Source organism: Hyla sarda, chromosome 3 (genome assembly GCF_029499605.1).
Source record: "Hyla sarda isolate aHylSar1 chromosome 3, aHylSar1.hap1, whole genome shotgun sequence".
Taxonomy (NCBI): Eukaryota; Metazoa; Chordata; class Amphibia; order Anura; family Hylidae; genus Hyla; species Hyla sarda.
This window is the reverse complement of record NC_079191.1, coordinates 271,693,906-271,709,753: the sequence shown is the minus strand read 5'-3', so window position 1 is coordinate 271,709,753 and position 15,848 is coordinate 271,693,906. Positions and strand designations below refer to the sequence as shown.

Below are 15,848 nucleotides of genomic sequence, written 5' to 3'. Positions count from 1 at the left end.
AGAGAAGTGCTAGCCCACCCTCACATACTGAACTTTGTCCATGCCTGTGCTTCAGCTTGGAAAAAGCCATGATTTTATAAGCCATGATTTATAGTAAAAAGGAAATAAAATGTTCTTATTAAGTATATTAGAAAGGTTAGTATTTTGTTAAGATGTACATCATTTAAAAAGTTTTTTTGTATTTGACAGTGCCCATTTAAAGTATTGTCAGAGAACTATAGAGAGACTATAAAGATCAAGACAAAATAACTGTAATGTTTTATGAACCAAGGATAGTTGTTAGCATAACAAGGCAAGGATCAGTTGCCTTTTCATATAAAATATATATGCAAAACATTATCTATTGGTGAAATATTTCATAGCAGTAGTACATCATGGTTGTAGAGAATAAACATTCGGATGTGTACAGGTACAGGTTTATGCATTGTATAAATGAACCAACCTGGCAGTGTTTACTAGATGAGTGGTACCATACTCCCAGGAATGCACAGGCACCTCCAGCACATGTAAATACTCTTTCAGCAGCTTCTCCCTAGACTTCTCTTCATAGTCTGTTAAAAAGTGCACTTTCATATCTTCAAATCTTCCTTTTTCACTGAACACCAATGGGACAGCTCGAATTTCTATGTGGGTAGCAAGGTTTATCATTAGTATCAACACACTCTATGCTGAATACAATTCAAAGGCTGAGGAAATATACTATAGACAAGGTAAAGCTGGGATACTGGAAAGTTTAAATAGTACCTCTCAGGATCTTGTCAAATTTTATAATCCTCCCAGTTCACTGCCCCTAATCATGATAAACCACCCCCTGCCTTAATTCTTATTATTTGTTAGCTTTCTACCTTGATATTGCTCTGTATTTTCTGCTCAGTCAGATTCACAGACTGGAAAGGGGCGCTACTCAGCAGGCTGTGACATCATCTGAAGCCATACAGGGGAGAACTTCCTCCCTCACTCCCCTACATACAGCCCAGAGCAGTTCAGTGTGTGAGATGAGCTCTGATTGGATAAAGCTGCACCCCCCCCCCCCCCCCCCTCAGCATTTCCGGATTTTGCACTTCTGCCAGGCCAGCAGGAGTACAACGTCTGTGCAAAAGATAGGGGAAAATGTGCTCTGGACAAGTAGGGAGACACCTAGTGGCAGCTTTTTTTTTTTAACACAAAAAATAGAAAACTTTATTTTTTTAAACACAGTACATTTGAAAGATTTTTTATTTACCATAAGGAGTGCAATAGCACAATTAGTTTTAATGATAGTGCCCATTTAAGGCCTGCTCCACAAGCAATGGAAATCTCACAACAAATCAGCAGCAAAATGTCAATGTGTACATGTGGATTTCGCTCTGAATTTAAAGCAGATTTCACCACTTGCAGTCTTTGGTCACGTTCACACAGCAGAATTTTTCGAGCGGAATCCAGCTGTAAAGTTCTTAAAAATTAAGCAAAATTTACTGCACATTGAATTGAATAGGGATTCCGCTGTCCTATCCCCATTTCAAAATTTCCGCAGTGGAAAATCTCAATAGGTACTATGAATTTTGGCAGAATTCTGTGTTTTGAGCACAAAAAAATTCCACCAAAATTCTGTAGCAAGCTTTGCAGAACAGAATTTGAGCGGAATAGCAGAATTTTTGCCATGTGAACATAACCTTGCCGAGAACGTGTAGACAAATCAGCAACAAAATAAGCATGTTACAGATTTGAAGATACACAGCATGCTCACATTTCAGTACAGAACATGTCCCCAGCATGTGAATTACATCTTTAAAATCATATTCACTTGACTGTTACTACATTATGCTGCTTTTTACATGGATGTACATGTAAAGTCTGCAGTAAATCTGATCACCTGTGTGAAGTTACCCAGAGTGTCACTAGTCAGACTGGAAAGTATATTGCTATAGTCATTCAGAGTTTGTTCATTACAAATTTGGGCCTGTCCACACTGCTGAATTTCCACCAGCGCAAAGGGATTCTGCTACACCATTTACACTGTGGAAATTAAAGATTTTGGAACCACCAAAAGAATGAACATGATTATTCTTTTGATAGAATTCCTCCGGACTGCATTGCCGTTAATAGAGACGATGCACGTCGCTTGGTCGTACCGCCAATGATTTTGGCACCACCCCCTGCAGAAAGAATCTCCGCCTGGAATATCTCTGGGCACAGATTCAGAAGTGTGGATGGTCCCTTACAGGAAAAGAGTAAAGAACCACATCACAAAAAGAAACTTCTTTGTCTTTCTTATTGCTCCTCATTGCTTTACATACCTGGACCTGTGTCTTTTATAGTAACAAGGGGTGCAAAGTGCTGGCTGTCATACCCAAGTACAATTGGGTATTTATAACATTCCTGTGCAGGCCAATGAAGAGGTAGGTAAATTCCACCAACATTAAGAGGAGAAAAACTAGAGCCAGACTCCAAACTTCTGAACATATTATCTGTTAAAGAAAAAGGTCTATTGAATACAGCAGAATTAATATTATTTAATAATGTTTCATTTTAGATCTAATTATCTATGTGTTGTTATTTTACCAGAAACATAACCCTATCTGTCTATGGGTCTAGTACTGCAGTTCAGTCGATTTGAACTATGTGGTGATGAGCTACGATATAAGCCTCAGGCAGCCCATAAACAAATATGGAACTTTTTTGTTTGTGTGTTTGTGTGTGTGTGTGTGTGTGTGTGGGGGGGGGGGGGGGGGGGCATTTCCCTTTTCTAATACTAGACAACCTCTTAACTTTGAAATGTTTCCATTAATAAAGGTTTTGATAATAAACATGAAATCAGTATTTTTGGATTCTTCAAGCTCCACAAAACCAATGTATGAATATAAAATACCAGCCACAGGTTGCGTGGATTGTAAGTAAAAAAGTAAGTAAATTTTACAGCATCTTGGCTATGGTATTTATCAACAAGCTAAAGCACATTACCTGCAAGAACGATAATGGTCCTCCGAAGGATGCTAGCTAACACAAATATATGTATCTCTTCAAGACAACTGTACTGGAGGCCAGTGTGGCCAATTGAGGTGTCTGTGGATGCCATACTGACAACGTGTTCCCATTCTTCATCCCAGTTCTATGGGTAAAATAAATTATACATTGTACTATTGATTTCATTTTTGGAAATATACAACATATTTGCATAGCACTGCCATCTTTATCTGTATATTCTTATCAACACGACATACTTTAAATAAGAGATCAAGCCAAAATGATCTTCAGATATGCCATAGATGCATGTGTGAAAATCGCACTCAGACTGCTATGAATTCTCAGGAGAAAATAACTTATAAAGAACCTACTTTAGCACAGATGAGAAATTACTGTTGTAAGAAATTTCTCAAACATGAGTCCAAATATTTAGTATTAGCCATTTCATTCTGGAAATGAGTGCTGTTCCAATATCACAGACTTCAACCAGTTCAAATGTATCAGTGGCAGATTGGGTCATTTTAACTAGATTTCCTTTAAGCTGAAACTTGCTATTTATATAGACATTCCCAAGAAAACGGGCATATGCAGTGTTTTGGAGCAAAATTAGCATACACATGTAGGTCATATGTGTGTAGTATTTCCTAACCCCCCCCCCCCCCCCCCCACACACTCTTTCACACTTAGATCTTATTCACATCGTGTAGGGCTATACATTAGCATCCCTTTTTGACCGGTTGCCAATCTATGCCCCGAAACATGATGTGAATGGGGCATTATATGGTTTTATGATGGTGCGTCCTTAAATAATTAAACTGTTTTCTCCCTTTTGTCAAGTCACAATTATAATCATAAGAGTTTAGGTGGTCTGCGTCTGTATTCTAGAAAATAACCTACATCAATATAGATTGCACAAAAGCCTACTGATATTTCTTACCCGTGTGTCATATCGTAGTTCTGTTTGTTGAAACACAGTGGATTTTACACACTCCAGCTGCCAGCGGAATTTGAAGTTGCGTGTATCTGTTGTCTTCAGAACATCATGCAATGTTTTCCTGAGCACTAAATCTGTGTCCTGTACACCCCACATATACATGGATGTAGCATGCATTAAACAGTTTCCATCACCTGCAATACACAGACACAATAAACTGTATTGAACTACAGAAACAGTAATACCTGTAAAGTATTAACCTAAAATGCAAACAGCTAAGACAATTTGTAAAGCACAAAAAACAAAACAAAGTACAATATACCGTAGTTAAGTATAAGCTTCCACTTAACCCCTTAAGGACGCAGGGTTTTTCCATTTTTGCACTTTTGTTTTTTCCTCCTTACTTTTTAAAAATTATAACCCTTTCAATTTAGCACCTAAAATTCCATATTATGGCTTATTTTTTGCGCTACCAATTCTACTTTGTAATGACATCAGTCTTTTTACAAAAAAATCCACGGCGAAAGGGAAAAAAAATTCTTTGTGGGACAAAATGGCAGAAAAATGCCATTTTGTAATTTTTGGGGGGCTTCTGTTTCTACGCAGTAAATTTTTCAGTAAAAATGACACCTTCTCTTTATTCTGTAGGCCCATACTATTAAAATGATACCCTACTTACATAGGTTTGATTTAGTCGTACTTCTGGGAAAAATCATAACTACATGCACGAAAATGTATACGTTTAAAATTGTCATCTTCTGAGGGCTCATTTTTTGATCTGAAGTTTTTAGCGGTACCATTTTTGTTTTCATTGGACTGTTTGATCACTTTTTATTCCTTTAAAAAGTGGAATTTTTTTTGACCGTGTGGTTTAACTATATAATTTGGATATTTCTGCATGCGGTGATACCACATATGTTTATTTTTATTTACGCAGTTTTCTTTTGAAAATGGCCAAAGGGGGGTGATTCTTACCTTTATTAGGGAAGGGGTTAATTCATCATTAGTAACTTTTCTTTTCCACATTTTTTCGCTATGTTATAGCTACCTCTAACATGCATTACATTGATTCCTAACACTGATCATCAGCATAGACCTACATGCAGATGATCAGTGTTATTGGGGCTTGACTTATCCTGCCTGGAGAAGTCAATCGCCAATCAGACGCCGAGGAAGCAGGTAAGGGACCCTCCTTCGGTGTCCTAGCTGATCGGGACACCGCGGTTTCACCGCGTAGTTCCTGATCAGCTCAACTGAGCTGCCGGGATGCAATTTTTTCAACTTTGGATGGGGCGATCAACTTTCATTGCCACGTCTAAAGGGCTAATAGCGCGCGGTGCCGCAAGCTATTAGCCCAGGGTCCCAGCTTTCATTAGCCGCCAGGAACGACCCGCATTATAGATCGGGACCGGGAGCAGGGCGTAAACAGATTTGTAAATGACTTCTATTACAAAATCTTAACCCTTCCAGTACTTATCAGCTGCTGTATACTTCAGAGGAAGTTCTTTTCTTTTTAAATTTCTTTTCTGTCTGACCACAGTGCTTTCTGCTGACACCTCTGTGTGTCTCAGGAACTGTCCAGAGCAGGAGCAAATCCCCATAGCAAACCTATCCTGCTATGGACAGTTCCTGAGACAGACAGAAGTGTCAGCAGAGAGCACTGTGGTCAGACAGAATCAATTTTAAAAGAAAAGAACTTCCTCTGGAGCATACAGCAGCTGATAAGTACAGGAAGGTTTAAGATTTTTTTTATAGAAGTATACATCGCGGTGCGGTGGGGGCGGGGCATTATCGGCTTATCGGCAAGGTAATTGCCGATACCAATAATGCCCAAAATCGTGATTATCGGCCGATAATATCGGCCAAACCGATAATCGGTCGATCCCTACTATCTATGTTTTAACACATTCCTGAAATGTTGCAGTTTTCAGTCCTAGCACTAGGCCTTCCATAGAGATCACTTTGCAGCAGTATCCTCCTTATCATCACAGACTGGATTACAGGAAAAGGTGACACCAGTAGGTAGATAAGATGGGATCAACCTATTCACTGAAGGTGATGGTCAGAGCTTCCCTTTTCCCCCTCCCTGCATACGGACCTCTGCACAAGAAACAAAGCATGTCTAGAAAACTCTCCCATATAGCTATTTCCATATAGCTGCTGTAAAGCATCTGTTCTAAATGCAGAGCAAAAGCCCATGCTATATGGCTGCCCCATAAAAATATACAAAACATGTAAAATCTAAAAATAGAAACAGATGAAAAAAAAAAAAGAAGAAAAAAAAAAAAGAACATGTTTCATTATCTGTCTCTTTTTGGAAAAATCTAGGTCATACATTCTCTTATGTATGACCTAGACCTTAAAGGGGTATTCCAGGATCTAACATTTTATCCCCTATGCAAAGGATAGGGGATAAGATGTCTGATTGCGGGGGGCCCACCGCTGGGACCCCCCCCCCCCCCCGCGATCTCGCTGCAGCACCCGAATTGTATGCGGAGCTGCATCTCTAGTTTTGGAAAACTCCGCAGTTACGCCCCCTCCCATAGACATGAATGGAGGGGGCGTGACATGACGTCAAGAGGGAGGCATGGCCATGATGTCACGTCTCCAGTCCCGGAAACCACAGGTTTTCTGAAAATGGAGATGCGGCTCTGCATACAATGCGTGGTGTAGCAGCGAGATCACTGGGGTCTTAGCAGCGGGCCCACCGCGATAAAAGGGGATAAAATGTCAGATCCCGGAAAACTCCTTTAAGTTCTCTTTTTTCATTCTCCAGAAACAACCCCACTTTGGCTTGTCAGGTACTGCAGTTCAGATCCAGTGAAGTGAATAGAGCTAAACAGCAATACAGATGCACCACCTAACTGTGCTATTAACCCTTGACTACGGATTTATCACACAGGCTATAATGCAACTTTGGCCCAAAACTATAAGGCATCAACGTAAGATTCTACTCTACTTATGTTGTGGTTTCCACAATGATCAAACCAAGGAAGATAGAAGCACAAAAATCTTTGGCTGATCTGTCCAATCTTCACACCTTACATGTGTGCAGGATATGAAGAAACTTGTACTGCTATCTACTAGGATGGAACATAACTGTCAATAACACATACAGATCAAAATGACTGGCAGATTAACAGTTAAGCTGCATATGGTTTTCCGAAGGGACAGTGAAAATTGCTACCTTAGAAAGCTGTGTTTTTCCCTGATGATTATATTGTATAAACGGATGGAGCAAAGCTGAATTTGCCATATAAAACAAGCAGGTCTCCTGAAATAGGAGAGGTCTAATCTGACTTGTATGCACATCTACTCCAATTATTTTGCATCAGTTCTCATGCATCTTATTGTAAAATATGATATAACTACAGACATATGTCTGCTACAATACAGCTCATAGAAACTATGAACGATATAAAAAGTTGTTAAAAAGCCAGTATTTTTAGTGTTTTAAGTACTTTCACTACATTCTAAACCTACATATTATAAAATATATGGGCATAAAAAATTATACTACAAATTGTGCCCACATTTCCATTATATCCATCTCAAACCCCCTTTTTTTTTTTTTGGTAAATTTAGTACTGGCTGTTCATAAACATTTCCCTATTGTCAAATGAAGAACAAAGATATGATTTGTTTTGCCTGGAAACTTCATGAACACACAGAGGCCTCAGCATAAAATTCCGTGTCACTTGGAATTTCCCAGTGTGAGGCTATGTGAGAAGCAATTGGCTGAAGTTTATTGTACTTTTCTGTTCTTTCAACATTGTAGCAGACAGGACTTTCCAAGAGGGCGGGGACCGGCCTGGCAGGATTGTATATTCATCAGGCAAGTGAAATCAGTGCAGACAATTCAGGACGGAATTTTTCTTCTGTCTTCTTTCAGAGTTTCAATTCCTATATGACCAAGCATCTTCCTCATTTCTGTCTTTCCTATATCCTGAATCACTCAGAAAGTCATCTTCCTACAGGGTATTCTGACACTCCAAGTCTTAAGGCTGTCAGGTATACAGTATATACCCCAGTACTGGTCCAGCTGCAGATGACAGTGCCTCCCCACCTTGTAAACCAAGGCCATTTCCTCTGCTTGGCTCTGAATTATCAATAGCATACAAATAACACAATAGTTGTGTAATGAAAGCTCTGTATTACCAAGTTCACAGACTGGTCTATATTTGGAATTATTACAGGAACATGAACGGCACACATTTAGGTCTGTATTTTTCAGTCAAACTATCTAAGATATGCAGCATAAACATTTTTTGTCTCCCTGTGCCCGGGCTGCAATAACAAATAAAACAAACTTCAAAAGGGGTACTCCGCTGCTCAACGTTTGGAACAAACTGTTCCAACACTAGAGCTGGGAGCTTGTGACGTCGTAGCCCCGCCCCCTCACGACATCACGCACCGTCCCCTCAATGCAATTCAATGGGAGGGGGTGTGACAGCATTCGGAACAGTTTGTTCCAAACGCTGAGCAGCGGAGTACCCCTTTATAGTTTGTTTTATTTTTTATTGCAGCCTGGGCACAGGGAGACAAAAAATGTTTATGCTGCATATCTCCTTTAAGGATTAAGGAAAATATGCAGGTTCTGCCCACACAGGGGCTCAATGTGTTCCACTGCCTTTACCCCATATTCTGCTTCTTGCTGGTGATTTTTACCACATCATTACCATTTATACTCAGAACACAGCAATATACTTCCATTAAAGGGGTTTTCCAGGAATAGAAAAATAGAGTTAATTTCTTCCAACAATGCCACCTCTGTCCTCAGGTTGTGTTTGGTATTACAACTTGGCTCAATTCCCTTCAATGGAACGGAGCTGCAATACTACAAACAACCCGAGGACAGGTGTGATGCTGTTTTTGAAGAAATTGGCTCTGTTTTTCCCACTCATGAAAAAGCCCTTTTAAGCATGAGGTGTAGTTCCTGTAGCTATGCAGTAGTCACAGAAAACCAACAACTGGACATCAAGAATTCAGATCACTGTCAAAAGGTCAGCTAAAGTGTCTGACAAAGCATTGTATTACTAGAAACAAGACAATTATCTTATAGTTAGTGAACATTATGGTCAACAGTTCAAATATAAAAGATAAATGCCAAAAAACATTAACAAGTCTTGGATGTAAGTCACCTTCAAAAAGGTATTCTAACATATACCATGATGTAGCTACAATGTGACCAGACTGTAATAAGTCAACTTGTGACCACATCTTGTCTGTTTCAAGACTGTATTTTATACATGCGGAAAACGGTCATCAAACAGACTTGGTCTGTTAAAGGGGTACTCCGGTGCTTACACATCTTATCGCCTATCCAAAGGATAGGGGATAAGATGCCTGATCGTGGGAGTCCTGCAGCTGGGGACCCCCGGGATCATGCATGCGGCACCCCGTTTGTAATCAGTCCCCGGAGCGTGTTCGCTCCGGGACTGATTGCCGGCGACCTCAGGGCCGGCGGCATGTGACGTCACGCCTCCGCCCCCGTGTGACATCACACTCCGCCCCTCAATGCAAGCCTATGGGAGGAGAAGCTTGCATTGAGAGGTGGAGCGTGACGTCACACGGGGGCGGAGGCGTGATGTCACACGCCGCCGAGCGAACATGATCCGGGGACTGATTACAAACGGGGTGCTGCGTGCATGATCCGGGGCGTCCCCACCCAGCTGCGGGACTCCCGCGATCAGGCATCTTATCCCCTATCCTTTGGATAGGGGATAAGATGTGTAAGCACCGGAGTACCCCTTTAAAGTCTAGGGTAGCACCACAGGTACCCTGCAACTTACTCTATGTTGCAATAACTGATGTATACTGACAGCATATATCCAAGACATTATGTCAACCTAGCTTCATTTTCTTTACAAATAAATGGAGACATTGGGCCTCTGTTATTAAAAGTGGGCTGGACAGTGGGGTCATTTACTATAATTCCCCCCCTTTTTTTTCTATTTTCTTAGTGATTTTTTTCCATCTATCTCTTAAATGTATCCATGTGTTTTCACATGTCTGAAAAACGTTGATGCATTGAAAATGTGCAAAATTTTCAAAATCTCTATTAAAAGTAAAAAAAAAAAAAAAAAAAAATAAAAAAAATTTACAGATTGAAAATTCACCAAAACAGGATGAACAATTTTCTAAATCACTTGGATTGTGCAAAATTTTAAAACCACAACCACTTTGGCTGAAATACAGGCAAACTTTGGCACCTGTTTGGCTTGTGCTGTTAATAAATATAGTGAAATGCATTTCCCCTGACCTTTTTCTGACTTAGGGTGCATTCACACCACGTTTTTGCAATACAGTTCCGTATCAGGTTTTTGATGAAAAACGGATTCCTCAAAACCGGACTAAACTGTATCAAAACGTGTGTACAAATTTCAACCCGTATATGGTTTGAAAAATGATGTCTGGTTGCATCCGTTTTTTAAGAAAAAAACGTATACGTTTTTAACTTTTTCACTCCATTTTGAATAAAGTTTCACTTGTTTGATTGAAATTCCAAGAAAAAGAAACTGTGCAAAGTCAAAAAACTTATGGTGAAAACCAAAGGGAACAGTACACACATACAGTTCTGTACGGTTCCCATTGACTCCCATGTTAAAAAAAAAACGTACATGGTTTAAGGCTGGGTTCACACCACGTTTTGTTAACTACGGTCGACCACGTTTTTGCCTGCGGTCGGGAAACCGCATATGGCCGAAAACTAAGCCGACCGAAGGCTGCGGTTCACTCCGGTCGGCTCATAGACATGCATTAAATACAGTTCCCGAATAAGGCGCCGCCCCCCCTCCCCCCAGCCGTATACGGGAACCGTAGTTAACAAAACGTGGTGTGAACTCAGCATAATACAGTTTTTCACCTGGACCAAAAAAAAAAAAACTGACAAAACCGTACAGGATGCAAAAGGGACACAACCTGATGCATCTTTTGGCAGACGGTATTTAATATGGTTCCTTACGGTTTTCACATTGAAAACGTATACGGGAATTGTATTGAAAAAACGTGGTGTGAATGCACCCTTAATTGACAGAAATTCCATAGTAAATGAAGGCAAGTATTTGTTATTTAACCCCTTCAGGACTACGTTGTTTAGCCTTTAGGACAGCAAGAATCTTTTTATTCTTAAAAGTCATCATTTTTCATTTTCAGTCAATGTTGCTGTATTTTTTGTTGCTTATTTTAAATATTGCTTATTTCTTGTGGGAAGAGTTGTATTTTTAATGGTACTATTTTCAGGGACATATACAATAATTTTTAAACTTTATTCTCCTTATGGGGAAATAGAAAAAAAACAAAAAAAACAGGTCCACCATTGTTTATTTGCCGATCACCAGGCTGATCATCTTTATGGTTTGGGTTTTTACCATAGCAGCAATACCATATACATGCACTATTTAAACTAAACTATTTTTTATTAAATACACTAATACAAATTGTATATATTTATTTTTTACAATGTAATCTTCTGATTGCTGAAATAATGCTTTGGTATGATCATATCAAAGTATTATTTCCTGTCCATAGCATACCATGATAGCATACAGTCATGGCAAGCCTAGGGGCCTTTGTTAGGGCCCAAGGGGTCATGGAAATCTATGCAGTTGGTATTGACCACAGCATCAAGAGAATCAAACACCCGAGATCAGAGATGTCTCCGATCCTGGTAGGTGGAGTATGATGTCCGCTGTGGACACAGTTTCCCTTAGCAGTTGTACTGTACAGTTACCTAAGCCTAAGTTTACATTAGTGCTGTGCTTTGTCCCATTCAATTTCCGTTCCACTTTTTTTGCACCAAAAAGATCCTGAACAAGTGACACACGGGGTCCGTCTGGTTTCAGTCAAATGTCTGTTGTATCTCAGGAATTAAGCGGAGGAAATAATTACTGCTTGCAGTATTTTTCACCCACAGAAGTCTTGAACAGACTCAGGCTTGGTTCACACTACGTTTTTCAACTACGGTTCCCGCTTACGTTTTCATTAGTGAAAACGTATGGAAGAGTATTGAAAACCGTATACATAGGCAAAGCATTGCAAACCGTATGCACCCTGATGCACACAGTTGCGTACAGTTTGCTTGCAATACGGTTTTTAACAGTACTCCAAAACGTGTTCAACCACGGTTTTGACTCCTGTTTTAAAATCGTATTGCAACCGCATACCTTTTTTTTTTTAACATGGACGTCAATGGGAAACGCACATGTATACGGTTCCATACGGCAAAACCGTGTGCGTTTTTTCTTTGCACATGCGCATTTGCATCCTTAAGTCCCCACCATAGACCCCTCCTATTAAAAATGGACAGAATTTTCAAAAACGTATCTTTTTTTTTTTTTTTTTATAAAAACGGACGGAACAGTATGCACTTTTAAAAACAGTATACTGTTTAAAAACGCACACGGTTTACTTTTTCCCATACTGTTCCATCCGTTTTTTTCCCATACGGTTTTTGATAGAAAATGTATGCGGGAACCGTAGTTGAAAAACGTAGTGTGAACCCAGCCTTAGCCAGTGGAGCTCCTTTTAGCAAAGCGCAACGCTAATGTGAACTTGGCCTAAGTTCTCATCACAACAAGGAAGTGCCTGTCCATTTTAAGCAGATTTTACATATATTGCTCCAACATAATCCTCTAGACAATATAAGTATAATTGAATTTGATTTTATGAGACATATTTGGAGGTATATTTTAAATAAGACTCAGTACAAGACTCAGTAGTCACCAAATGAGATCAGTGAGATAACAACTACACAGAGAGAAAACTGATACAGCTACTGAGAACATCAATAGAATGAAGTTCTTACCATTTGTCCGTAGGGGTGCAAGTTTTTTCACTTCTTTACACGCATTTAGCTTCTTGTGACTTTCCAATTCAACCTGCATAGATCTATCAAAAAGAGTCTTTAGCAGAATCTCTCGGAATCTGGTGCAGAACTGACAGATCATAAAGAGTTCAATAGTGTATCGGTGCATGGTGCCAAAGTGGTAGATAATTCCATTGCTGGGCTTTACTATGTCCTTTGGCGTTCTCTCTCGGATTTTCACAGCCTTCAGCATATTGCTCATATACAAGTCTTGGGGAAGGGCCTGCTGCGTTTCCATCTTTCTGTTAAATTGTGCAAAGAAAGAAAACAGTTGTAATTTTGTGTTATTCCCAAACCTTAAGACAGTAAAAGTTGCATTAATAGAAAAATCCCCCATAGTTACAACAGAGCTACAACTAGTTTCCAAGATTTCACAAATAAGACACAAAGAAGACACTTAGTCATACAGGTCTGATGTCATTCTCATAAGACAGTTCTATAGGGAAAGTACTACAAGGTTTACACATTTGTTCATTAATAGTCTTCCCCCGTTCATTTACAACTATAAATATACATGGTGTCAAAAGTTTCCTTTATTACTGAAACGGACGATGGGAACTTCAGCTCTGACATACAAGCTGCTGCCTTTTGTACAACAAGGACTGAATACATCGCTGCACATTACAGTATAACACACTGGGGCTGTATCTTGTAGCTACATACAGGGATTTTCCACTGTCACAGCATGTTGTAACATGCCTAAGTGCCAATTTTACAGTCCATCCCCTGGGAATAAGCCATTTACTCCCCCAAAATATTTAGTAAGGGGAAGGGTGGGGGATTTTGATAACACATAATAGGTGGAAAGACCCATGGGGAAGAACACTTTGAAAGGAAAATGTAGCATAATGGCTGTTCATAGAAAACTACATAAAAGGCAGCATCCATGTCCAGGTGCAGGGAACTCCAGACCACAGGCCTGGAAAATCCCAGGAGACGGGTCACAAATACTCCAAAATTTGCTGAAGGCACAAAACTATTAGACTACAATAGGTGGACCAACTGGTTCTAACATTATGTGTCATCCCAGCTGATGGTATAGCAAGTAAAGATGTGGAAATTCCTAGTATACCTACAATGTTGTTGCCCCCAAGGCAGCTAAGGTAGAAAGAATAATCGGTGTACCTGAACAGGAGCCCTCTATGAACAATACCTGAGCAAAGATCATGTCCTCACAGTGCTGCACGGCTTATTAGAACGACTTCTTTTTAAAACCGATTGTTAAGACTCTGCACAACCCAGCAGGTCACAGCGGAAGGCTGCTAACTGTGGACTGCCACGTGTAAATGGTGGCTGCCTGGGCTGTCACCTGGGGGCACTTCAGAGCCCCATCATTCCTGCTGTATGGCTGGAGTATTCACAGGGATGACCCAGCCAGACAGCGCTAACCCCTTAAATATTATGGTCACTAATAGCTATGGCATCTGGGTGGATAGACAGAGGGAGGGGGCTGTAAGCCCTAATACTGCTATGAAAAGGTTATGGCTCTCTGAATCTGGCGACAATAAAACTAGTTCACCAAATAGTATCAGCAATGAATGGGATAAACCCTTTTCGGTGTCTCAGTTCTCCCCTGTGTAAATAAGATATTAACACATATTTTCCATCAGAAGCACTTGGCACTGCTCGCACATTTGAATGCAACCCAATGTATGCAGATATCTTTATATAACTGGTTTGCAAATGTTGGCTTTTTTTGCACATATTTATTATGAAAGTACAGACTAACTTTTTTGTGATTAAATTTAAACCTTAAGACTACATTATTACAGTTTCACAACTTCCCACACGACTTGTACTTTTATTCAATGGCAGCAGTCCATACAGATCCACCGTCTATTATAGGCTGCTATCCATGAGAGTTAGGCCATGTTCACACATGCGGAATGTCTGCATGGGACTCTGCTGCACTGTTCACAAGGCAGAAAACACTCGTCCATTCTTTCTGCAGATACCGCAATGAAATGCATTGCCGTCTATGTTTCCAAACATTTCCAAACAGTCCTTGATCCTGCCTATTAGTCAAATGTGGGTAATGTCCGCACTTGTTTTCTGTGCAGACATTCCACACATTTTTCTCCTGCGTGAACCCGGCCTTATAGAGAGAAGCAGAGATGCACAAAAGGGTCACCCTGGTATAAGGCTTAGATTGCTCTGGACTGCACTAGGCCTAATTTATTAAAACTCCTCTATTGGAATATTGCCAGAATTTCCCACAGACACCAATGACAGGGAAGCTTTTGTGTTTCCAGTGAACAAAGTCTGATCAAAAGTTGGTTGCTCTGGGCGGAATTTTTCTATAAGACGGTTTTTATAAATGAGGCTTAATGCTAGAGGTCTTCAGCAAGTATGACGCACACATGATACCCTACTAGAGCATCTTTACATTCAAGACGGTATTCAACGCTTTATGAGATGCAATAACGCTTTAAAGATTGTACAGATTTATCTACATAAACTAGAGTAATATATAGTGTTATTACTAACTATAAGAGATGATATACCCGTCTAATAGGAAGAATTATGGCTTTTGTATACAATTAGAGATTACCACAAACACATGAGCAACAACTGCTTTCTCTCACACAAAAAAAGTCTATCTTTACCCCTTGTGTCTTGCCAGTCATCTGAATGGTATGTCGAAAGGATGACAAATGGAGGAGCAGCATGTCTTACCCTCATGTGACTGTGTAGTCAGAACTAGATCCATCAGCTCTTATAGTGACGAATGTAACAGTACAGGAAAGCTTTGTAACTGGGTAGAGGCCCTAAAGTGTAACTACGATAACGCCCTGGCGGCAGGATATCTGTTTAAATCTCTCACTTTTTGTAGCCCGAGACGACAGCAATCAGGATACGGATTTGCCTGTAGTCCCATAGACTTGTATGTGACTGGTGCAGGTAAATGCATAATCCTGATGGCTGGAATCTCGGGCAAATTTAGGACTACAAGGTCGCCGTAGATTTAAAAACAGATATCCGGCTGCATGACTACAGTTACGCTTAAAAAAAATAAAATAAAATAAATAGCAATAATAGTGAAAGAAGTACACACATAATATGTATGTATGTATGTATGTGTGTGTGTGTGTGAATAGCTCCAGT

The 15,848-nt window shown here is 40.0% G+C and overlaps 1 protein-coding gene across 6 annotated transcripts in view; it reads right to left on the bottom strand.

The window, feature by feature from the left end:
- TNFAIP3 (TNF alpha induced protein 3) overlaps positions 1–15,848 on the bottom strand; it is a 46,171-nt gene that overhangs the window by 13,211 nt on the left and 17,112 nt on the right. For all 6 annotated transcript variants that reach the window (XM_056566655.1, XM_056566652.1, XM_056566654.1 and 3 more), the window contains exons 2-6: positions 12,684–12,985; positions 3,881–4,071; positions 2,941–3,088; positions 2,277–2,447; positions 443–623 (exon numbers count right to left, since the gene is read on the bottom strand). In XM_056566655.1, the coding sequence (XP_056422630.1) occupies positions 443–623; positions 2,277–2,447; positions 2,941–3,088; positions 3,881–4,071; positions 12,684–12,981 (989 nt within the window). In that variant the 5' untranslated portion in view covers positions 12,982–12,985. The remainder of the gene's footprint in view (positions 1–442; positions 624–2,276; positions 2,448–2,940; positions 3,089–3,880; positions 4,072–12,683; positions 12,986–15,848) is intronic.